At 40.6% G+C, this 24,596-nt stretch overlaps 2 protein-coding genes across 3 annotated transcripts; both read left to right on the top strand.

Moving 5' to 3' along the window:
- Positions 1–998: 998 nt before the first annotated feature.
- LOC127366403 (14-3-3 protein beta/alpha-B-like) lies at positions 999–14,171 on the top strand. The gene is made up of 6 exons (XM_051405248.1): positions 999–1,134; positions 6,120–6,431; positions 9,748–9,871; positions 11,638–11,801; positions 11,939–12,034; positions 13,068–14,171. Exons 2-6 carry the CDS (start codon positions 6,129–6,131, stop codon positions 13,122–13,124), a joined length of 744 nt encoding a protein of 247 aa, XP_051261208.1. The 5' UTR covers positions 999–1,134; positions 6,120–6,128; the 3' UTR covers positions 13,125–14,171.
- Positions 14,172–15,757: 1,586 nt separating this feature from the next.
- LOC127366392 (polyadenylate-binding protein 1A) lies at positions 15,758–22,510 on the top strand. 2 transcript variants are annotated; one of them, XM_051405229.1, is made up of 15 exons: positions 15,758–16,628; positions 16,977–17,170; positions 17,348–17,463; positions 18,257–18,387; positions 18,501–18,595; positions 18,763–18,900; positions 19,307–19,402; positions 19,507–19,779; positions 20,002–20,092; positions 20,241–20,363; positions 20,488–20,630; positions 21,349–21,433; positions 21,589–21,719; positions 21,933–22,020; positions 22,141–22,510. In XM_051405229.1, exons 1-14 carry the CDS (start codon positions 16,436–16,438, stop codon positions 22,017–22,019), a joined length of 1,896 nt encoding a protein of 631 aa, XP_051261189.1. In that variant the 5' UTR covers positions 15,758–16,435; the 3' UTR covers position 22,020; positions 22,141–22,510. The 2 variants fall into 2 exon arrangements, with proteins under 2 accessions (XP_051261189.1, XP_051261188.1); XM_051405228.1 differs by having other exon boundaries at positions 15,759–16,628; positions 18,257–18,396.
- Positions 22,511–24,596: the final 2,086 nt, after the last annotated feature.

The raw sequence follows: 24,596 nt of genomic DNA, 5'->3' as shown, positions 1-24,596 counted from the left end.
GTGGTTGATAGCCTGAGAACCCATCTAACCGGTTACACAGGTTTAAGTTATCACTGCTAAATCTTTTTTCCTTTACTTGAAATCGCTCCTTCCTGGTCCACACTTTGACAAGTGAAAGGAGACGGTCATCTTCTAGCTCTGGCGCCTGTGCACTGTACAGTCGACATTATCTGATCTGCCCTTAAATAGGTTACAAGCTTGAAATCTTGGCCCGGGGGGAAAACATGTGACAAGGCAAAAATAGCTTCACTCTCTCCCCCTGGAAACCAACCAGAATGCAGAAATAGTAGTTTCTATTAGGCAAGATATACTGTAGCACTGTGTCCTGTGTTCTAGTTTATGATGCCCTCAGCATCTCCTGCAAACACTCCTGAATGCTGTTCCAGACACAATTTCACAACTGAGTGGAAAATGATAATGTCTCATTCTGTTAGAGATAAATTACACTCTGGAAGCTAAGGAGCTTGGTGGTCTCTAGATAAAATGTGACCTCGTCAGCAATTAGCCAACCATGATCTGTGTCACAGCATCCACATCATGGGTGCTATTTAAGGCTTAAGAATTCCTGTCAGTGTTGTCACCATACAGTGTATGTGTTGTCTCTACCCCTGTTCCAAAACAAAAGTGTGATCTGCAGTAAGATAAAGGACAGTGTTGTGAACCTGTGAGTGATACTGACTTCCATATTAAAGTTACAGGGATGTTTCAAGGAGAGGATTTCATAGATTTCCATTTCATTTAATCAGTAGTCTACAGTGCCTGTAATGTATTTAGGGTTGTGAATTGATTACATTAAATGGGACAACATCATAGTTGTAATATAATTAACCATAAAATCATCAACATGTTACTATATTGGCTACATTGTTTCTATTCATTTGTCATCATTTGCCTGATAAAGACTAGGGAAGTAATGGTAACGATTGGGAACTATGGAAACTACAACTCCCAAAATGTCTTGCGTTCGGTTGTCCTGGTAACGTTTGACGTCAGTCGCCCCTTCATCACTTCTCTGGCCGTGCCTTGGACTGGTGTGATTGGAGGGAAACCCCGTGGATTACATTCAGACAGACGGGCTGAGAGAATCAGCTGTAGCTTGGTACACGGACATCACCGCTATCTGCCAGTACTCAGGTATGAAAGGACTTTCAGGTTTTAAAAACTGCACTTTAACGTTTGCATAGTGTATCGTTAGGTCTCCTAACCTATCGTAAAATATAGCTCTAGCGGAAGCGCATTATCTCCAATTGACTATGCGGCTGCATCCGAGGCGACAGTCGTCAGACGAAAGAACAATGCTTAGCTTAGCTACACTTTGGGATGTGTCTAATGGCTGGTGTCAAAATGGAACATCAGACGGGGAAGGCGTGTCAGGTCGAAAATTGAGACACTGAAATCTTGTGGCATTGGCTACAAACGTGAAGTAATTTGTTAGGCTATGATAAGTGGTAACGTGTGGCTGTCGCTCGTTAATAAATATCGCTAGTAAATATGTCCGTTATTCTTCAGGTATTATCTTAATCTCAGTTTCAGCGTATGTAACTAAACAACTAACTAAACAGTGCCAGCAAGGTACAGTAACATCGGTTGCACGGTGCTTTAAGTTTGCTAATTAGTTTTATTTGCTGTTTACAGTTGTGAAGTAGCTAGCTAGTTCATTATCAGAACTACTAAGACGAGACAAAGTGTGATTGTTATCACATCTGCCTCAGACGGGCAGCTAAACTAAGATAACGTTATATACCTTTTTCTAAAGGGTTGTAGCGCTAACCAACCAAGCTCGTAATGTTGTGGTTCGAAGTTAAGACACACGTTTGAAGATGTGTGCACACATTATGAGTGTGTCAGAGGAGCTATAAATATGGACATAATCCTTTGGCCATTTATAAAAACTGCCTGCTTGGATTGCTTCTGTTTCAGGAAATAGCCGACGCCATACTGGAGACGGGTCACGAGGCCCTTTTCATTGAGCGAATGGTGTCTAAACTATGCCTGTAATTTTTTATTGGATATTTTATTTTTAGCATACAACACAAAACTCCAAAGAAATTCCAATAGCACATCCTACCTGTATAAATAATTTTTTTATTTTTTTTTTTTCAAAAGTCAGTGCATAGAGAGAAACACAAAGACATCTAACAGTGTCACATCCTTGTAAAGAGGCCTTCTGGCTGACCAGAAATGATCACACCCCTGTGGTGGTGTCACTGATTTGATGTACTGGTATACTCTAGATATGGCTGCAAAATACTCAGAAATGTATTTTATCCTTTTCCATACTAATATTATATATTCTATCACTATATGGGATGTTTTTAAGAGGAATACAACTCTGAAGACCATCTATAAATGACCGGAGGGGAATCTGATTTTCATGTCACTGCTATTCATTTCCTGACCGTGCAGAAAGCGATTTAGACACATTTAATTTGGGAATAAGTTTAAGACACTTGTGAAATTACTCAGTAAGCAAGTAAGTTCAGGTTCTATTGGGAAGGTAACTCTTGTGATCTTGGTCCGGGTAACCAATAGGGCCTCACCTTTTGTGTAAAGCCAGGTATTGTAATGAGCAGCCCAATGCCCTTTTCAGTTTCTTTCTGAGTGAAGGGAAGTTCTAGATTTTATTTTTTGAATTTAGTTGTTTTTTCTGATATGAAGATGGACAGGGTCAAAGGTGAATGATTAGACAGGGTTCTAGATATGTGTTCAGATTGTAATGTTTTATGAATTGGCTTTGTTGAAAACGGAAAAAGGTCAATCCTACTATTAGAGTTATTGGGGCAGGAATGAAAAGAGTAGTTTGAGGTTGCATCTGTCTCCACTCATTTGTCAAACTTCGAACTTTTTGTAAAAGTAGTTTTGGCTGTTGTTCTTTTTTGGATACTGTCGTGGTGGACTTATCCAGAGTAATGATCCAAGCACAAACCAAAGTTGCCCCTTACAAGAGAATTTTATTATTGATAACTTGAGAAAGATGTCCCTAATGTAGGATTCATCATCATAGTTGGGTGTCCAGGTTCTGAGTAAACCTGACAATTAACTAATCTGCCTCATGGATCAATAATAGTTCCTCCAGTCATCACTGGGGTGTTTTTTCATCAAAATAGCCACTCGGTTTCTTCTGCTCATCTGTGGTACGATGGGTTTCTTGTATAAAAGCAAAATACATTTTGGGGTAACCCGGTAGCTCAGCTGGTTGAGCATGCACTCCATGTACTAAGGCTGAGTCCTTGCTTTACCTCATTCTTTCAGCTGTTCTATCAAAATGATCTTACAAATGAGAATGCAATATCAATTTGCAGTTTTTTCAGGTGTGTCAAGACCTGCTTTTAACCTTTCAGCCCATTCACATTAAAGCTAACTAGTTTTATTAATTAGTTTTACTACTCAGTTCATCGCCCAAGTGCCAGCTCCTACCAAACTGGGATGTGCACTTTGCACTTATCAAGTGTGACATGCCTGGCTGATTTGTAAACATCTTGTCCAGCCCAGGGCTCTGTTTGAAAACATGAATTACCATACAAAATGATTCAGTTTTAATTGAAACAAGACATTATTACTATGCAAATGACTCTTCTTAACATATTATATTTTTGTTATTCCATTGGTGCGTCGGCTCTTGTTTTCCAGTTGGTCGACTTTCTCTTATTTTAAAAAGTCATAATTTTTACTCCATAGATAAACTGATTAATTTCTGTGGTTTTAGAGTACAGTTTACTGGAGAAGACTTGATAACAGTTTCATATCATGAAGAATAAGTCCTTTGTTCACAGGTTACATTTAGTTCTTTGTTTCTTGGGCTCAGGTCAGGTTTGGTGCAACTTTCTGACCAAATAAAAAGTAGGCGTGGGTGTTTTTTAAAAGGGTTTAAAATTGATTTCTTTGGAGACCCTTTGGCTAGCATCTACATTGTTTCGCTGCACCACATGACCCCCCACTACCATGGAAGTACTTTTGAGTCCATGTCGGCCAAAATGTACTGATATTAATCACATTAAGCCACTGTAAAACTGCTCTAAGTATCTTGAACTTACACAATGCAAAACTCTCCACATCTCTATCTGCTGCTTGTAGCACTCTGTTAAGCCCCTCCCACCAAACCCACAGCCGAGCAGAAGGAGCTCGTTGCCAGCGAAAGCCACACATTTTGGAGCTAACGTTAGACCACACACCCCCCTCAAAAGTTATTGCCCACTGTTTGTCATCATGCTTCTTGGCCACATGTCGATACAAATTGAACCATCTAGGTAATTTGTTAATGCATTTGAGACTCCTCGTGGCTCTGATTGGTTGTGTTCTGTTAGACAGTGGATTTTTACAAATGCGTTAGAAGCACTAGGATGAACCAGTGAAACCTGATTTTATTTTATTTTTTTCCCACAGATGATATGTCACATGTACTACTGTCAGGAATATAGTCACAAAATATTTTTATAACGATTAACTACTGTTGCTTTTAGTTGACAATTTAGTTTCTAGTTTCCGTGTGTGTGTGTGTGTGTGTGTGTGTGTGTGTGTGTGTGTGTGTGTGTGTGTGTGTGTGTGTGTGGGTGGGTGTGGGGCACATTTGTGTTTGCCCTGAAGGCTTGCCAGCAATACAAGAACAAGTTCTTGCATGTGTGCCATGGCTATAGCATGCATTCTTTCATTGAACTGTCTCTTTCATTCACATGTGACCTAAGCTGTAACTACAAATGTAATTTTTTGTAGCATATTTAATTTACTGATTAAAATTCATACACACTCGGGTGTATGAATTTTATACTTACATTTCCTACGAATTGGCCTAATCATTTTGCATTCTGTTTAGAGCTGCAATAATATAAGTCAATTTATTGATAAGTTGTCAATGTAAATTATTGCCAACTTATCAAATTGAATGTTCTTCTTTTTAAGATAAAAATTAAATTCTCTGATTTCAAATGTGAATATTTTCTCTTATTGACAGTAAACTGATTATCTTTGGGTGGTGGAAAAAACAAGACATTTTAAGACATCACGTTAGGCTTAGGGAAATATTAATCAACTTTTCCACTATTTTCTTTGATTTGATGGATCAAAAAACTAAACGAAGAATTTCCAAAAAACAAAAATGTAGTATGTTTTATTTATTCAGTTTACTTGTTTGCCAATATGTCTATACAATGTGTGAACTGTGATAGAATATGCTTAATTTTCTGTATCCCAGGAGAGATTTTGAAACCCACACTACATGCACTCTGGCATGGAAAAAAGTGATTGATTCTGTGAATTCCCGCTGGCTATTTTGGATGGGTCAAACGGATGTAGGCTATTGATCTAATCATGAGCATTCCTGTGTGTTGATGCGTATGTCAAGTGTACACATTGACTGCCTTTACATTGTATCTGCTGGTATCTTCTCCTCTCCTCTTACAAACCTATAGCACTCAACACTGCCTAGTAGCTTGCAGGGCTAATACAGTGCTATAGTACAGTAATAGTAGTATCACAGCTTTTTAAAGTAATATTCGGACTTTTCTGAAATCTTCATGCCTACGGGCCTTGCGGGCATATTTTGATTTGAATGCAACTATATCTTTACTTCCTCCACCTTCTTGTACAGCTAACAAAGATGCATCTCAAACAATGAAACAATAACTTGTCAAATGTCTTTTGCTCAGTCTCTGCACTCTTGCTTTTGTGCTCACTTCCTGTGTTTAGTTGTTAGCCCTTGCTATACTTCCATCCTCTCTTTGACTCTCATAGCGTTGAGCTGCCATGGTGTGCATCAGTGTTTTCTTACAGAAGTACTTCCTAAGGAGGCCAAAAAGCCTTAAAAACAGAAGTTACATCATGTACCGCAACTTAAGTTAACCTATTTAGTTAGTATAGTGTGGTAGCAGAGACGACCTCTATTGAGGATTTCAGTTGAGAGTCAATACAGATGATTTCTCTTTTCCTGATAGTTTAGACACAATAAATATTAGCCTCATTAGTTGGTCTTGGAAATAAATTTTCACTTGTTTCAGTTCTACACGTATATGGGTACTTCTGATAAATGGTTACTGGTCAAAATAGAATATATGTCCCCTTGCCAGCTACTCTTTTAGTTGACCTCAAACTGTTCTCTCTTTTCCTATCTGCTTTCCTTCATCTAGTGAGCAGTCATGACCGAGGCACCCCAGAAGGAATTGGTGCAAAAGGCCAAGTTGGCCGAGCAGGCTGAGCGCTATGACGACATGGCTGCAGCAATGAAGGCTGTGACAGAGGAAAACAATGAGCTGACAAACGAGGAGCGTAACCTGCTGTCGGTGGCCTACAAGAATGTGGTGGGTGCCCGCCGCTCCTCATGGCGTGTGGTATCCAGCATTGAGCAGAAGTCTGAGGGCAGTGAAAGGAAGGCGGCCATGGCCAAAGAGTACCGGGAAAAAATTGAGCAAGAGCTGAAAGACATCTGCCGAGACGTGCTGGTGAGATAACATTTCATTAGACATTGCTGGCTTCATCTGTTAAAATAATGGCTTTTGGTTATTTAGACAGGTGTCCCTAATGTAAATGTCGTTTACAGCTTTATTAAGATGTGAAAGGACTGTTATAGAAGAACCAAACAGTGTTACGGAAATAAAAAGAGAGCAAAGGAGAGACATGGAGACAGCGATGTAACCTTGTTGCTGCATTTTTATAGAGTCACAACCTCACTCCATGAGTCGTGTTATTGGCTAGAGACCCACTGGCCAAAGGTTGACGCCCAGAAACACCCCGTACAAAGCAAGAAAATATAGGCAGAGGGCAGGGTCTATGCAGATACAGACGTGATTATTGAGAGGGATTATTTGTTTGAGTGTATACGTTGTTTTTTTTTTGTTAGTTATAAATTCATAACCCTGAGGCCACTTTATTATATACATCCGTACAATGCAATGCAATGCTACAGCCCTGCCATAACATCTGTCTTTACAAAACTCATTATGTAACATTTTTGGTGACTCAGTGGTATTGTGACATACACAATCATACACAGTACAGCAGATAGGGAAAATTAGTCCTCTGAATTAAACCTGTACCTATGTTCTAAGAGCAGCCACTGTACAGCACCTGGGTACGAACTCTTAAGATCTAAGCCAGTGACCCTGTAGACCAGATTCCATAAGGTTAGTAACAATTTTTTAGGGGGGAGTTTTCCCCCTTGTTGGATTGTGACAGGTAGACACAGGCAGGAAATAGGAGGGCAAGAAAGGTCACCAGCTGGAGTCAAACTCTAAAAAGTTGCCACCATGCAGCCATCTGACATGCCCCCTAACCATTTGGCTATCATTGCACTCCAAGGTTAGTCAATTTGACAAGTGTTATAGATACCCCAGAGTTCAAGGCTTTTTGGGCAGTTTCTCTTGCTTAAAGAACAGTGGCAGTTTTAAATTTTTTTTTTATTGATAATGTAGTTTACTAGTTTAATCACTAGTTTATGTTGCTGTTTATATCCAAGTTTCATATAGTCATATCAGAAATACTGTAGCCATCTGTAGGACCTCTGCTACTCTGTTCGTCTCTTAGCTTGTGCATTATCTGCCTGGTGACTCACCAGGTTCTAATCCTATAATGACAGAAGCTGAGCCACCAGCGTTATGGCTCACTGACCTCCACTTCGGCCGAACAGCCATATGGGGACCGAAATAGAGAGGGATGACAGTAAAGAGGGCAGAGGAGGAGGAGGGGTGTAGGACAGCGATAAGGCTGTGGTAAACTTGAAGCGAACAAGTTCGTACGAGGTGTCGTCGATCACATCTCAAGACATGTTTATTCCTCTTCTAAGTGGCCTCCCTCAAAAGCGGGATGAAAAGCTAGCCATCATGGAGAAGGACAAGTGGTATGAATCGATTGGGGATAATGGCACATAGTCTCTCCTCCATGGTATTTATGGTATTGCACTAGGTTGTACACATGAGAAGTGACGGAGATAGTTGTGTGAAGACTTACTTTCTCACCTTAGCAAACCTGGCAAATTGCTGCGTTAAGTGTTTTGTTGGTTTGTCAATCCAATAGTGGACATGGGTTTTTCCATCAACGTAATGTTTTGCAAAAACACTTTTCTGGCCATTATTCATCACCATAACTCAGGAACAGAAAGGGGAGGTTGTGACCATATTTCACATTTGGTCGGATACTGAACTGGTGACAGTAATCTTGGGTGATCACCTTGAAACTGTGGTGATTGTATAAATCTTCTGTGCTGCCAAGTTGAAGATATTTGTGAAGCATACACCCTTTAGAATTTGCACCTTCATTGCAGCAACATCCATATTTGAGGCATAGCCTGTCAACACTGTGTTCAATCAGAATCTGCTTTATTGGCCGAGCATGTGAACACATGGAGGTATTTGACTTTGTTTTTTGTTTCTCTCAATGAACCTACACACTAATAGACATACAATTATTTTAAAGTCTTCACTGATGTACATATATGAACTGCTTTACCTTAATTACTCATAATATGATTACTTGACGGTCCAAGTGCATATTATCTTTCAGCAGCTACTGGTCGTCAGAGGCATACAACCGCAAGGCAGTAAATCTAGTTGATCAGAACTGTGTAGTCTAACGCTAACAGTGGTGTATTAGTCTTGGTGCCCCATGCTGCTTGTGCATACCAGAGAGCATGCATATGCACGTGCCCACACACCAGGATATGCTGCAGAAACAATATGACAACTTCTATTCAAGTGTGCAGACACCTACACGTGTCCTTTCTCTGGGAATCTCTCTAAGATCTATGAATGCAACAAGGTATAATCAAATAGGATGAGCAATTACTGAAAATGTAAGTTTAATTTACTCTGAACATTTCTCTGTGGTTGTAGTTTGAGTTTAGCTATGCCCTTGCCAGTGGCCCAGTTCTACATTCAGATCCCAGAGGGCTTCCATGAGCCCTCACATCAGTCTGAGAGTATACGACAAGTGCAGGCTCTTACATCAGCCTAGTTTATTCCGTTATTCCTCCAGGTAATGTACACATGCGCTGTGAGATGAACAGATTCCTACAGAAAATGAGAAAAATGCTGGTCTCTGTTAGTTCTGTGAACCATTAATATCATACTTCTCTAAAGGCAGTGTTTTAACGCTCTTTGTCTCATATTGCTTAACATAGTAGATTACCAACACTTTTCAGCTAGTGGTGCATGCTTGTGTTGTAAAGAGCCAAGCAGGGCTCTGTGAGTGACCTACTTCCTAAGCAAAAGCTCATCAGGAGTTCAGCAGCCTGGCTCTCTACTCTGTTTCTCCACCCCCACCATCTTTCAACCCTAGTCCACCATCACTCCCCACTTTTCTGTCCAGCCCGTCCCTTTCTTCTCCCCCATGCTTTCATGTCATCCACCATCCACACAGATCCACCCCCCTTCAGTGGTCTCTGAAGCATCTGTGATGTAGCTCAGGCAAAGTCTCAGGCTCAAGCCCCGAGGCTATTGGAGGTAGCCAGCTCCTCTCTACCCTTATTTAGGTCTGGTGAGAAATGACACTCGTTGTTGGCTATTTGAATGGGTTTAAATAATGGCCACTACTCTTGTGGGTGAGTAGAGAAATGATGGGTTTCTGTGGCAAATGAGCCTTGTCATAAGTGTAAAAATTGCTTTCTTCATTGATGAATTGTGTACACATTTACATAGTCGAAGGATGCAACTTTCTGCTGATGTTACTATTGTAAAACCATCTATATACATTATAATAGCTGACAGATCGTATTGAATATCTTTAGAAAGTTGATTGTCTTTTTTTGTCTGTTTTCTGCCACAGGGTCTCTTGGATACTTATCTCATTCCCAAAGCTGTTGCAGCAGAGAGCAAAGTCTTCTATTTGAAAATGAAAGGAGATTACTTCCGCTACTTGGCTGAGGTGGCTACAGAAGAGGAGAAGACAAGTAAGCTCTATGTTAAGTCCCTTTTTATACCATCTGCATGTGTGGGTGGTTTATTTCATTTTCTGTGTGTGTGTATGTGTGTATGTTCTGCTGGATTGTAAGAACGGATATCTACAACTTCTAGCCTAGCCAAATAAGACGTATTAGACAAGATCCTATTAAATGAACACTTAAGTATTGGGATAAGCCTTACGACATTGGCTCCTCAATGCTGAATGCAGCAATATCACAGTATGCTCCTCTTGCAATAAGAAACGTAGGACAAATGTACTTGAAATCTAACTATTCCTGTTGTTGGTGTTGACTATTTACTGGAATTAAGGAGGTAATTTGTAATTAGTAAATTCAACCAATAAAAAAAACTGGCAGGCTTTAAAGGCCTCAGTCAATCTTGGGCTAGTCTCTGGCAATGACCGTCTTAAACCCATATGAATATTCTGTTTTGGGGTGGTTTCATTTTCATTTAATTTTTAGACAAAGCACCTCATGACTTCCAGATATTCTCCCTCTGTTTCAGTTTCATTCTCAGTCTCTTAACCAATTTGCCCCCTAGTGGCTTTTAAAAGACATGTCTGTGCCTGTGAATTAAGACTGAAGCATTCCTTTCACTGGTCTCCTCTCTAAAGCTACAGAACTCTGATGCAAGATATCTGCAGCTTTTTGTATTTTACTGATTTCATGTCTATTTAACAAGACCCAAAGTGTTGCAAGATAGATCTGAGTGTTCCTGAGAACACTGGAAAGGAAGAGAAAATTGGCCACACAGTTGTTGTTTTTTGGTTTTCTATAATATTTTTTCACTGCTCACATCTCACACACATGTTTTGTTTCACTAATATTGTTTTAATGGTTTGCAAAAGCGAAAATGTAGGGAAACCTCTCCAGTAAGACAAAGAGAATTTGTAGAAAAAAAAATTGTAAGGCAATGAGTTTCCGTACTGGGCGGTTTCAGCCCTATACCTCTTTCCACAATCACTTATAAAATGACTGCCACAGGATGTTTGACTTGGGGTTAGGAAAGGCTTCCCTCTCTGTTTCAGCTTTCCCCCAAGACCTTGATACAGTGCCACAAGACAACTAAAGGAACATATGACATAGTGGAAGTTTTTCTGTTGAATTTGCTGACGTTGCCTTTTATTCATCTATGCACTTAGCAATACAGGGAGTGTGCTGGAGTTTCAATTTACTAAAACAACAGTATAAATCTCAATTTAGGTATTTTCTTTAAGTCTTGAGTCAGTCTGTATGCAGAGTGTAAAAACTACAAGCCTCCTCCCTGGTGCCCTACACCCAACCGAAACTGAATAAAAAGAGGCTCTTGCTAATACCACAAAGAATTGTGGCCCAAATAGTATGTTACCATATTTTGTTGTGTTTGTAACATCCCAATTCAACTTTATCTTTCTTCTACTGATTATAAATTGGGTGGGCAGTTTAATGCAATTAAATTCAAAAGCACCATAAACTCAAATGACCTTTAAGTGGAATCAACACATCTGTAACAGTTACTAAACAAAAACTGAACACAATCTTCATGAATGTAGGATTTATTGCAGGGATGTTGTATTAGATTGCATTCATTTTAGTTAGGTGTAAGTAATAACCTGGCAACGAAGTTTATTGTATAATATCAAGTCTTTTTCTACACTGTATGAGACCATTCCAAAGTAAAGAGAACTTTATTTTTCACCACTGATTGTCTGTTGTAATGTTGAAGCTCCACAGCTCTCATGCTCTTTTCTTTTCTTTTTTCCTTTTTCTTTCAGGCATCATTTCAGACTCAAAGGACGCCTACCAAAACGCCTTTGATATCAGCAAAGAAGAGATGCAGCCCACACACCCAATCCGTCTTGGTCTTGCCCTGAACTTCTCAGTTTTCTTCTATGAGATCCTGACCTCACCTGAACAGGCCTGCCAGCTGGCAAAAACTGTACAAACATCATATAACTCTTTTCATACTCATGGGGATATTAAACTGCTCATAATTGAATGCAAATGTATTAACATCTCTTATTTTTTATGACTGAATGTACAGCTGTTGTTTAAAATGTGTTTTGAATCCTACAGGCTTTTGATGATGCCATTGCAGAGCTCGACACACTGAGCGAAGATTCGTACAAAGACAGCACACTAATCATGCAGCTACTGAGAGACAACTTGACAGTAAGTTTTTCTGACTTTCCATTCCTCAACTTAACGTACTGACTTAATGACATGAACAGCTTTTGTGCACAAACTAAAAATGTAGATTATCAAAACTAGGACTGCAACTAATTATTATTTTCTTCATCAATTAGTCTACTGATTATTTTCCTATTTAATTGCTTGGTCTATAGACTGCCAATCACAGCTTCCCAAAGTCCATGGTGACATTTTCAAATGTCTTATTTTAATTAACCATGATGGAACAGGAAGAAAGAAAATGTCTGACCAGAAACAATAGGGATTTGGGTTTGGTAACATTTTTGGCACCCTGCAGATGACATACATATGTAAGTAGCAATACAAGAGTAATTTCATCCAGTTCACCCACGTTCTCTCACTCTGACCTAGTGATATGTAGTCAGATGTAATTCTGGTTATGATGCTCAAAGCATTTAAAAATAATTATATTCAACAGCAACACTTTTCTTCAAAAATCTCCCAATAACTACTATATAATGTAATGCTGGCACTGTTTTGGATGTTGCTATTGAATTTAGTGCTTTGAGTATTGCAAATATCTAAACGAGGGCAAATGAAAACATGTTTGTTTGACTAGCATGGCTACATACCCATAGATATAAATGAGAAAATGTGTCATCCCTACTAGGATTTGTACTTTTAACTGACAATTCTAGCCAATAAAGGGCAATAATTGTCCAGGAATGGTTCATTTGGGAGAGTTGCGATGAACTCTGTACAGTATCTATATAAACCCATTAATATTTGACCACTGGGTGAAGTTCAGATATCAATAGGTCTCATGTTAAGTAATGACTAAATATGTAACAGTTATTTAGTATTCCAAATGTGTTGCTTAACAGGGTGTTGTATTTTTCTGGCCACAGTGGAGTGGAGACTATCTAGTACCCTTAACTCTCCATTCAAATGAAAATCAAAGTCTTAAAATGAGTTTTTAATTAATTAATTTCTCTTGTTCTCCTCCCTATCTCTGCTTCTCTTTCTTCTGCTTGCCCCTTTGCTTGCCCCTCAGCTGTGGACCTCTGATAACCAGGGTGAAGGAGAGGATATAGAGGAGCCCAGAGATTGAGCCAGACCCCCATAGCCATCCCCGTCTACCTGCCATGGTCCCTGCTCATCTTCCATCACGATCATCAACACTGACACCACCTCATGATCATTATTGTCGTCCAACTCTCTCCCATCTTTTTTCTATTTAGTTCTCTCAACACTCATCTCACTCCTATCGGTTTACTATTCCTCTTTTGTAGTAACTGGGTGGAAAGGGGATGGGGAGGGAGGGTAAGTTTTAAACTGTGTGGCGGGAGGGTCCATGTGGAAGGGTAAAGTGTGTTTGGGGTTGGGTCACTTGTCTGCTGACCTTCTTTTGTGTGGGAGCAATAGGGGTGTTGCATTATTAAGGTGGTGTGTAAGAGAGCAAGTTCTCAAATCATGAAACATGCAGCAGGTTGAGTTTTTAGAGTCAGAAAACTGTATTCTGTATGTGTATCCTATTCATATTAACGGTCCTGTTCTTGATTAACACCATCTTTTGATGATATCTGTGGTTTCACAAAATCAGGAGTTAGCTCCTCACACCTTAGGAGACAGCAGCTGTTAGTTTGTACTTGGCAGGAGGAATGACGTGGAGATGTAACGGGGTGTGCTGGAGACAGAAGGCAAGGTTTTGTTGGAACACAAAGGTTACATTCCATTTACTGTCAGTTTCTCAACTTTCTACTCTTTATTATTTTGTTTTGTTTTGGGGTGACCTGCTTTTGTATTTCTATGTATCAATTACGAGGTATAGAAAACTTTGAGGAACAAAAGAGCACACAAGCTTGTTATTGTTGTTTTTATGAGCACAGCAGTAAAAAAAAAAAATGCTTGTCTAGTTACTGCTTTTTTCAAATTAAGATTTTTATTTGTTTTGTCTTTTATTCTCCTTTTTTTTTTGTTTCAATACTTGCCTAAACTGCATGTTGGTAGTTTGTGGAGATGTAAGGAAGGTTGTCGTCCGGCGGGCTAGTTTTGTTCATGTCTTTGGAATTTTCATACAGAACACCCAAGCATAACTGTTATTTGGGGGGAAATGTGTAATTTCATGTAAGTGGAATAAAAAAATAATTTAAAAGTTTCAACTTGTCTATTTGAAGTGATACAATGGTAGTCTGGAGTGGTCTAACAGCTCTCTACAGTTCCCTTTAATGACTCTCTGGAGTGGTTATCTACTTCAAAAACCAGTAAGTTTTGCTGTATTTGGATGGGAAATCCAGCAACCACTAGAACTTAGCTGCTCTATTTTCTGTGACTCACTGTACAAGAATAAGTGAGTCACCCTGAGGTGGAGACCGGGAGCAGACAAGGGGACCCACAGAAAGTGTCTGTGTCTCCAATGTAAATACGCCACTGTTGCTGTGGTCAATGATGCCTTTTGTTCCCTTGTGGTGTGTCCAAATACATGTGCAGACTTGTTCTTGGTGGAAAAACCAAAGATTTCCTGTACCCAAGAAAATCTAAAAACTACACTACAAGCACAGAGGCCACACCTTTAAATATAGAGAGCCTGTGGAGACAGGAGCGATGAAGATTTACAACTGCAAACTCTCATTGACTTCTAATAGGCTAAGCCAATAAAAGAACACTGTGCAGAGCCCTAACCATCTCATGGGACTCTAGCAACCTTGTGTCTTATTCCAAAATCAAAAAGCCAGTCAGCTTGCTTCGCTGCCACTGCTTGGATGAACAGCTGAAGGGAGACTTCAATCCCGTGTCTGCCCCACTGCCAGTATTACATGGGGGAAGGACACTGCAGTGGTACCACAGAGGAATGTTGATCTGCAGTGCCATATTCTCCTAAACCCTCCCTATGAGGAAAACAGCAACCCTGCAACTGTTCCAACTGGCCCTCACTCAGTCTGCACACAAGTGTCCTGTGGGTGATTCATAACAATAGGTATTGTAATAAACATTCATATCATCATAGGCTTATCGATTAATAGTGTGTTGTCATGACATTGGCGCCCCCTGTGGGTGTTAAGCCGAAGTACCTTTCTAGAATTTCCAGGGCTAACTACAGTAACATTTACTGTGAGTGCAACAGGGTCCATTAATGATCTGATCAGTATTGGGCAGAGCTGATTTTATAGCTGCTCCACTTTAGACTAGGGGGTTGTCTGTCCGATGTGGGAAACTTACTCAGTCAAGCCAAAACTGAGAAAAATATGTGCTTTAATTCATAAATGTATAAAACACACAAACAAACGTGAGGGGAAAGATATTCGGCAGAGCTGATGCATTTTATTTCAGCCAAGGTGTGTTTAAAAAAGACTATAACAAAACTCTATCTAAATAAACCTCCCATTCTCTAGAGCAAACGTCTTAAAATCTATATACTCACCAGTTAGGTGACATAAACCACCGAGAACAACATGAGAGATATCATATGGCACTTAATTCCTCTATATGGGATATTCTGCTTTCTCCGGTTCGACTGGGTGGGCGGACATTTTATTGGGAGGATAACTAAAATAATTATTTTTAAAACAACCGGCACATTGATTATCTGCTGATCCATCCAAATAGAGCTAGGACTACACATTTAAAGTGAATGTATAGGAAAAGTAGTTTCAAAAATAAAAGCACATATAAAATATCGCGAGATGTGTGACGTCAACCTTGGAGGTGAACGCGCCGTGGTTTCGACTGGAATTGGGAAACAACCTCCACCGACCTTCCTTTCATTCCGGTAATCCGTCTGCGTAGGGTGTGCTCCGGAGCTAGTCTCGGCACACATTTTATTATTATGAAACAAACCAAAAGCTAGAGAGCACACGCAGACATATTTTTATAAGAAAAATAAAAATCGGTGAAGCAGGATTTGATTTGCCAACTCAAGCAACGCGAAGAAGACGCTGCCTTCGAAAAAGAACGAAAGACGGAACGAGAGGAACGTTAGCAAGTCAAGCAGTTAGCCGCATTGTTGAAAGCGTGGGTGATTAACGTTAGCCAGTTATATATTTAACCACTTTTTTCTCCTTTTAAGGGCTTTGTCATTCCAGTTATCCTTTTAAATGAAGACATTTGCTTCGAGTACTTAAGTCAATTTCGCTTCCTGACTGACTGTGAAAGAGTACCGATTCAAATTTGTGAAGTCTTCGAGCCGCATCGGTTAGGCCACGCTCCGACATTTTGCTAATCAAGCTAACTAGCCCACGTTGCTAACTGGTAAGACAGCTAGTATATGTGTCTGCGCTTTGAATTGTTGTAAAGCTACCGAAGAGACTGAGACGAGGAACCATTCCATATAGGAAACTGGTATTAACTAGCGGTTGTCAGTGAGATATTGAGCTACTTTAACCACACAGTCGTCGTATTACCGGAGAACACGCGCCGTCTGAAATGAATCCCAGCGCGCCGAGCTACCCAATGGCTTCCCTCTATGTGGGGGACCTGCACCCAGACGTTACCGAGGCCATGCTCTACGAGAAATTCAGCCCGGCTGGGCCCATCCTGTCCATCAGAGTCTGCAGAGACATGATCACCCGCCGATCCCTCGGTTATGCCTATGTCAACTTCCAGCAGCCCGCGGACGGTAGGTGTACAGTAACGTAGTCAAGTACAGCAAGGACAGCTAACGAGAGGGATGTGGCACCATCTGACTCCATTTTGAACATGCTCTACACATGCCATGTTATAGCTCTCTATTGCAATTAGCTCTATTGGTGCTTGAGTTAACAATTTAATGTGATGCAATTTAATGATTTCTGATTAAGTACTGAACTGATGTCATTCGTCTGTGTTAAAACGGCTGATGTGCCATAAAACAAGATGTTTTAAACTTGCTTGTAGAATCACTGATGGTATTGAAGTGGGTAAAGTGCAGATCAGACATATGAACCTAGTGTCATTACATTTCTTGTCATTTGTGGCCTGGTTTTAGCTGAGCGAGCCCTGGACACCATGAACTTCGATGTGATCAAAGGCAGGCCTCTCCGCATCATGTGGTCTCAGCGTGACCCGTCCCTGAGGAAGAGTGGAGTGGGCAACATCTTCATCAAGAACCTGGACAAGTCTATTGATAACAAGGCCCTCTACGACACCTTCTCTGCATTTGGAAACATCCTGTCTTGCAAGGTAGGCGGGGCAGCATTCATTTTGTGTCTCTGTTTTGTGTTTGAGTGCTTAACATACAGACCACTACTTTGCATGACTAAAGATTGCATAAGGTTGAAGCTGATTGTGTGTGTGACTTTTGAAAAAAAAAAAATGCATGGTGTTGTTTTTGACATGCTCAAATCTCCCTTTTCCAAGGTGGTTTGTGATGAAAATGGCTCAAAGGGTTACGGCTTTGTGCACTTTGAGACCCACGAGGCTGCTGAGCGGGCCATTGAGAAAATGAATGGCATGTTGCTCAATGACAGAAAAGTGTAAGTGGGAATACCATTATTCTCTAGCGTTTGTGTTGGTGTATATATAAATGTTTAGGGTGAGTCTGATTTAATATGTGAGTTTTACATTTAATCGTAATTTGTCTTAAACTGCACCCTGTCCACAAACTCGTCTGCCAATCGTGCCCAGTGTACTTTTGGTTTCATACAACTGAGTGAAGAATGATAAAAAACATACCAGCACTGGGCGAGGTTTATAATCTTTATAGCTTTTATAAGTAGAGGACATTCCAATCCTTGAGTGTATGTTTGTGCAATACTGATCAGAATGACTAGATTCTGATTAGTTTTTATGTTGTGTAAAATGTTTTAATGTTGTGTTCGGTTAGTAGACTATTTTGTATTTAAAGTGTTTCTTCCTAATATTGCACTTTTAGAAGCATGGTTTGAAGCACAAGTTGCAAGTTAATACCACAGCAAAGATTTCTGAACTCCAAATGTCTACATTAAAGCAGATTGCGGTCACATCTTTCCCGCAGTCCACACCTTGTTCACTTGTAGGGCGTCTAAAAGTCACCGAAATATTCCCTGTTAATGCCACAGAACAAGTTTGGTCATCATTTGTCTCTCTGAATCATTTGGTTGGAAGAGAAAGAAACAATTGCAGTAGAGTAAATTTCCAAGAACATCTTTGGGCTGCACCCCAGGGTTGTCCATTCGTATTCCATCAAACAATTAGAGCTGTATGATGGTAATCCAGGAATTGGGGAATTAACTTTGGGCGCTGTATTGTGTGATCTCCTCTAATATGTTACATCGTTTGACCCAACAGATTTGTTGGACGCTTCAAATCGCGCAAAGAGAGGGAGGCTGAGCTTGGGGCTCGCGCCAGAGAGTTTACCAATGTTTACATCAAGAACTTTGGGGAGGACATGGATGACGAGAAGCTCAAGGAGTTATTCGGTAAATATGGTAAGACATTTATAACATTTCAGAGACTGAGCGTTTTTAAAGCTTAGCTCGTGACCGGTGTGATTCGGCCTGTAAATGTGTTGATTGGCTGGTGTGTTTCATAGGGCCGGCACTCAGTATCAGAGTTATGACTGATGAGAGTGGCAAATCAAAGGGATTTGGCTTTGTCAGCTTCGAGAGACATGAAGACGCACAGAAGGTTCGTATCGTCTCCTTGTTCTTCTCTTAGGGGCAGTAACCCTGCATGTGTATCTTAATTACTGGGAAATGACGTCCTCCTATTTGCCCCGGCCGATTGCTTTGAATCAATACAAACATGGCTTCTGTGTAGCTTGTTTCACTGGTCTATTGCTGATTTCATTGCAGGCTGTGGACGACATGAACGGCAAAGAACTGAACGGCAGGCAAGTGTACGTGGGCCGTGCACAGAAGAAAGGGGAACGCCAAAACGAGCTCAAGCGCAAATTCGAGCAGATGAAACAGGATCGCATGACCAGATACCAGGTTTGTTGGCCTTCTACTCTGTCACAAGAACTTCCTTCAGCAGGGCGGTATTTTTTTACTTAACCGTTTCAGCCTGAACACAACACCTTCACAAATGAAAAAATGTCCCTGCCGAGAGGCCACAATTACAGGATCTTCTCTTGGAAGAGTAAAATAACTTATGTTGCAATAAACACTATAAAGTGGGACCTGGATTAAAAGATGGTTAAACAGTGACTTTATTATTGGATTTCATGTTGTTCTTTTGAGGAGGTTTATCTTTTCTATCAAACACCCAGCAATGATATTGGAGCAAAAACCAATAAGAGTATAACTCGTCTACGAGTCATTCATGGCCCTAGCGCTCTACAAGATATATTGCTTTAATTTGTTAGTTACAATCTCATTGTCATTTTGCACATACCAGGGTGTCAATCTGTATGTGAAGAACCTGGATGATGGCCTGGATGACGAGCGCCTGCGTAAAGAGTTCTCTCCATTTGGAACCATAACAAGTGCTAAGGTAAAGGACTTAAGTGCATGATTTGTAATGTTTCTTTATTTTCATGGTTATTAACAAAACTGTTATTTATCAGAATGGATGCTAATTAGCTTCTTCTCCCATAGGTGATGATGGAGGGTGGCCGCAGCAAAGGCTTTGGCTTCGTGTGCTTCTCGTCCCCAGAGGAAGCTACCAAAGCTGTAACAGAGATGAATGGGCGTATTGTTGCTACAAAGCCACTATATGTGGCTCTGGCCCAGCGCAAGGAGGAGCGTCAAGCCCACTTAACCAACCAGTACATGCAGAGGATGGCCACTGTCCGCGCAGTGCCCAACCCAGTCCTCAACCCATATCAGCCTGCACCACCCTCAGGCTATTTCATGGCGGCTATACCTCAGGTGAGTCCCCCCAAGACCCCACCTCTTTGCCTTGTATACATGGCATAGAACTTTTATTGTTACGTTGCTGCTGCAGTAATTGATGTCATGCATAGGTCAGTGTGTACTGTTTGGAATTAGAATCACTGTTTTAAGCCACTTCTGTTGCTTGTAGGGAAATGGTTGTTTCAGTGCCTTACAGTTAGAGACCATGTAATGATGAATCTTTGTCATCTTTCTCAGGCCCAAAATCGCGCTGCATACTACTCTGCCAACCAGCTGGCCCAGCTTCGGCCAAGCCCCCGTTGGGCCACTCAAGGAGTGCGTCCTCAACGTGAGTAGACATGCTTAAATTTGACAATTCTGTTTATTTGAATCCAAAATGAGGTTGTAAATAATTGGTAACCAGCTCCCTCTTTTAACATTGACGGAATTCTAACTACTTAAGTGTGGATCTCTAATATTATTTCCTCTTCCTTCAGACTTCCAAAACATGCCCAACGCTATGCGCCCATCAGCTCCTAGGCCCCAGACCTTCAACACCATCCGTCCCACTGCCACCGCCAACACCCAGGTGCCACGCATGATGGCTTCCCAGCGAATGCGTAAGTATTTCAGCTCTCAGAACACATGATAGGCTTTATTTCTTTGGTTTAATATTTAATTATTGCTTGTTAGTCAACTTGATGCAGTTTTGATGATTTGCCCTTTTCATCTTCCTCACCTCAGCCACACAGGCCCTCGGCCAGCGCCCTACCGGTGCTTCAGCCACTGCTGCCCCAGTGCGCACCATGCCCCAGTACAAATATGCTGCGGGTGTGCGCAACCCCCAGCAGCACATGCCCTCACAGCCACAGGTCGCCATGCAGCAGGTAGGAATTCCATTGGTTTCTACTGTCCCAGTATAAGACATAGGACAAATGATTTTAAAGTTTCAAACAGCTCTGGAACAGTGCTTACATGTGCTACACTTACTCCTTCCTGAAAGCAAAATGGCCCTTGCCATTTGTTTACAGGGCTGGTTGCGAATATAGGGTTTCTACAATATTGCATATTTAGCAAAAGTGAAATATAATCACTTGCCTATGTTTAAAAATAGTTGTCTATAGTATGACAAAGCACTGACTGCAGCATGGTATGATTTCCTTTACCACTCTGCTGTCAGTGTGTTTAATGTCACCAGTTAGTCATTGTGCCCTAGAACCTGCCATGTCTCCATTGCAATTACAACCATAAAACTGTAATTATTAAACTTGTGCATGACAAGATTGGGGCTTATTTATTCTTTTTATTTACCTATTTAACATACATAATCTCAACCGTGTCATTTATGTCACATTGTTAATGTAATTTTAGAACTGCTAAAAATACTCAAATGTGCCAAGAACAGCGAAACTTGATTTGGCTAGATTTAACATCAGTAAGCATAATTTAAATCTGATCAATAAAATCTTAACAATACCCAGCATTAGGCATTCATTCGTGTCGTGTAGGAATAGATTGAGATAGTTACCTACTGATAGTAGCTGTGTAGTCAGTAATTTTTACGGTAGACTTTGTCTCTGAACTCAAACCTTTTTCCTCCTTTAGCCTGCTGTCCATGTCCAAGGACAGGAGCCCCTGACTGCCTCCATGCTGGCTGCTGCCCCTCCTCAGGAACAGAAGCAGATGCTGGGTTAGTACATCATTTATAAGGAACTAACATGAACGGAACTGTTTGGCAGTGGAAAATAGAAAGCAGTAGAATTCTTCCTTGTCACAAAGTTACTTGATAGATTAAGTCTGTCGTACATTCAAACAAGTGGTTGATGACTGTTGTTCTTCCTTCAGGTGAGCGTCTGTTCCCCCTGATCCAGAACATGCACCCCAGCCTGGCAGGCAAGATCACGGGTATGCTGCTTGAGATCGACAACTCAGAGCTTCTCCACATGCTCGAGTCACCTGAGTCACTGCGCTCAAAGGTCAGTTAATGGCGTGCGTGCGTGTGTGCGTGCGTGTGTCCGTATATATCTGGAAGCCTGTTTGCAGAGGTAATTTGTCTAAATTCACATGAGCCTGATTGCATTATCTTTACAAGGCTGGACTCGGTGGATTAAATTATCCTGCTGCTTGAATGGGTTTATTGGTGAAGCTTCATATCCAGTGTTAAATAGTGTTTTTATCTTTTGTTTTAGGTGGATGAGGCTGTTGCTGTGCTTCAGGCCCACCAGGCCAAGGAGGCTGCTCAGAAGTCCACCACCCCTGCTGGTCCTAGTGTCTAAGGTGTGTGAGTGGGGAGGGGATTTATTTGTATACATTCTAGATAAGATGTAAGAACATTATAGATTTCATGATTGAATCAACTACAACGTAAGCATTGATATTCTATCTTTTGTCTTGCAGATTGAGCATTTTGAAACCTGCTTCACCGATGGAAAAAGAGAAAAAAATATTAAACATTGAAAAACCTAAAACTCTGAAAACATCGCAAAATGATAAATCATTTCTTAAAAAAAGAATAAAACAATTGACTCTGCCAGGTCTAGGGATGGTTTGACTAGGCCTTGATTATAAATAAAAATTTGTTGAAAAAAAAAAAAGCAAAATATAGAAAATTGAGATTATAAATTTGAATGCATTCCTCTGTTTTATGTCATTTTACTGTGTCAGTGCTCAGAGTATCAGCCATGTTCAGGAAGGTGGTTAGCTGAGCATTTTGGAAGGTGATTTGTATTGTAAACTGCTGGCTGTAATAAATTCTCATTCAAAATAATGCCTCTTTCATTTCTTAGTGTTATCACACAAAATAGAGACACCAATTTGATTATTAAACAGTACAATCTTTATTGAGCTGTGGTGAATGGACAGATGTTTTCCTGAGAGTTTGTGCTATGCGGTCATATGGTGCTGTGGTAGTCTTCCACCAGGTGTCACTGTTATTTAACAAATCACAAGCATTTATGTGGAATTGTCTACCTGCTTTGAAAGTTTTCTATCTACACAATCTTTGTGATTAACAGACAAGACTTACAGATGTTTTCTGTAGAATACATTGTAGTCTATATATTTTTATGTTAATGCCATGCTGTGGATTGATAAACCAGCTATAATGTGTGCAGCTTTAATCTACAGTGACACTGGATATTAACAAAGTAGGACAGCTTTGCATAAATAAGTGACAGTGGCAGCTTGATTTCCACTGTACAGGGTGTCACTTTGTCAACAACATAGACGGGCTACAGACTGGATTGATATTTTTTGGATTATATTCACACTGCAATCTACAAAATTAGCCTTGTGATGAAATATTTGTGACATGGGTTTTGAAAATGAAGAGTGGCATTTAATTTCTAAAGTAATTTTTTAAAGGTAACCTGGTGCTTTACCCATGCATATTGCAGTGTGGAAGCCATGCCCAATCCCTGCTATAAGGACCGGCACTGCGCCCCTCAGCTGACGTGTTCTCTGCCCGATGTTTATGTTCATGGTTGTCATCTGTGTATTGTATCTCCCTCATACCCTCTTAAGTTTTTCCTACCACACCAATTCTGTATACTTTCCTGCACTTAAAAAAAGGACACCGGCATATACAGATGGGTTGGAAAAAGGCAACACAAACCTCCTAGCCTCTGGAACGTCTCCATTCTCCCATAGGCATTCAATTGATTCACATCATTGTCATTCTCATCAAACCTTTCCATTACCCCTTGTATGAAAGCCTCTGCATTTGTCATGTTTCTCCTCTCATTCATTCAGGTTTTTCCTTTAATTTGTCAGCTGTCTGTATGTTCAATAGTGGTAAAAATGTCATTTCATTACGGCTCCCCTCCTTTTAAAAGAGATAATCCTTCCTACCAGAGCAGAGGGGACCTTGTACAATGCCTTGGAACTGACAAAGCCTGAATGTGACGAGAGGATGAGGGAGCAAGCACACTTACTGCTGCTGTCGTATTTGTGGGAAACATTGACGTGCTGTCGACCCAGTCAGGTGCCTGCCCTTTAGTATACAGAGGATCTCTGATGGTTTTGGCTGGATTCTTATGAAAAGTTGATACCAGGCCTCATGCAGCATCCTGTGCTGTAATGTAAGAATACTAAAGTAAAAGCCAATGAACCTACTTTCTTTTGCTGCTCATTTATTAAGGAGAAACTGCCAAATTGTTATCCTTTATTCAGACAGTGGAATAACAGGAATTTGTTTGTGGAGACAGGATAAAACTCTAGTGTACCCTTTCCAACTGAGCTTTTGAACATTAGACATTCCTTTTAAGTTGCGATGTGTGCTTTCATCACATCTCCAATGCTTACTGTACTGACGTCACTGTGTTATTGGACCAAAAGCCCATTTAATGTATCACCACAGTGTCCAACTTTATAGGTGCTGCAGGCTCTTCCACTGTCTCCTCTGACACTCCAGCACAAACACTCACAAGCTCAAGATCAGCCCCTGTTTAAGCCTGACCAGACTGAACATATTTCAAAACCTACACTACATGGCCGACCTAAAACAACTTTCCACAGGGATTTCATAGGATTATCCAGCTTTGACTCTTATAATGTTTGTTCATATCTGTGGTTCACAGAGGGAGGATTTTGAGTAAATACCTTTTATCTCCGCAGTTTGATAGCATCATCAGTGCAGTCTTTGTGCTGGTTCTCATGCTTTTTTCATTTTTCATCAGTGTAGTCTGATGTTTGCTAACTACAGGATGCCTGAACATGTATGTTGTGTGTATATACTCTGAACTGCACCCATTTGTGAAAGAACCCTCAGCTTACCCTAGATTCCTGCTATCACATGATTTCCACAGTCTGGATCAGGCTGTAACTTGTTTTGGTCAGCTTTCCTCCCTAATTAG

This window comes from Dicentrarchus labrax, unplaced genomic scaffold (genome assembly GCF_905237075.1).
Source record: "Dicentrarchus labrax unplaced genomic scaffold, dlabrax2021, whole genome shotgun sequence".
In the NCBI taxonomy this organism is placed as follows: Eukaryota; Metazoa; Chordata; class Actinopteri; family Moronidae; genus Dicentrarchus; species Dicentrarchus labrax.
The sequence above is the reverse complement of the archived record's forward strand: the minus strand, read 5'-3'. Positions and strand labels throughout refer to the sequence as shown.

Coding starts and splice junctions, on each gene's coding strand:
- LOC127366392 (XM_051405228.1), top strand. CDS start 16,436: ATGAATCCCAGCGCGCCGAGCTACCCAATGGCTTCCCTCTATGTGGGG. Junction 18,596..18,762: donor GACATGAAGACGCACAGAAG/GTTCGTATCGTC, acceptor ATTTCATTGCAG/GCTGTGGACGACATGAACGG. Junction 21,720..21,932: donor CTGAGTCACTGCGCTCAAAG/GTCAGTTAATGG, acceptor CTTTTGTTTTAG/GTGGATGAGGCTGTTGCTGT.
- LOC127366403 (XM_051405248.1), top strand. CDS start 6,129: ATGACCGAGGCACCCCAGAAGGAATTGGTGCAAAAGGCCAAGTTGGCC. Junction 9,872..11,637: donor TACAGAAGAGGAGAAGACAA/GTAAGCTCTATG, acceptor TTTTTCTTTCAG/GCATCATTTCAGACTCAAAG. Junction 11,802..11,938: donor CCTGCCAGCTGGCAAAAACT/GTACAAACATCA, acceptor TGAATCCTACAG/GCTTTTGATGATGCCATTGC.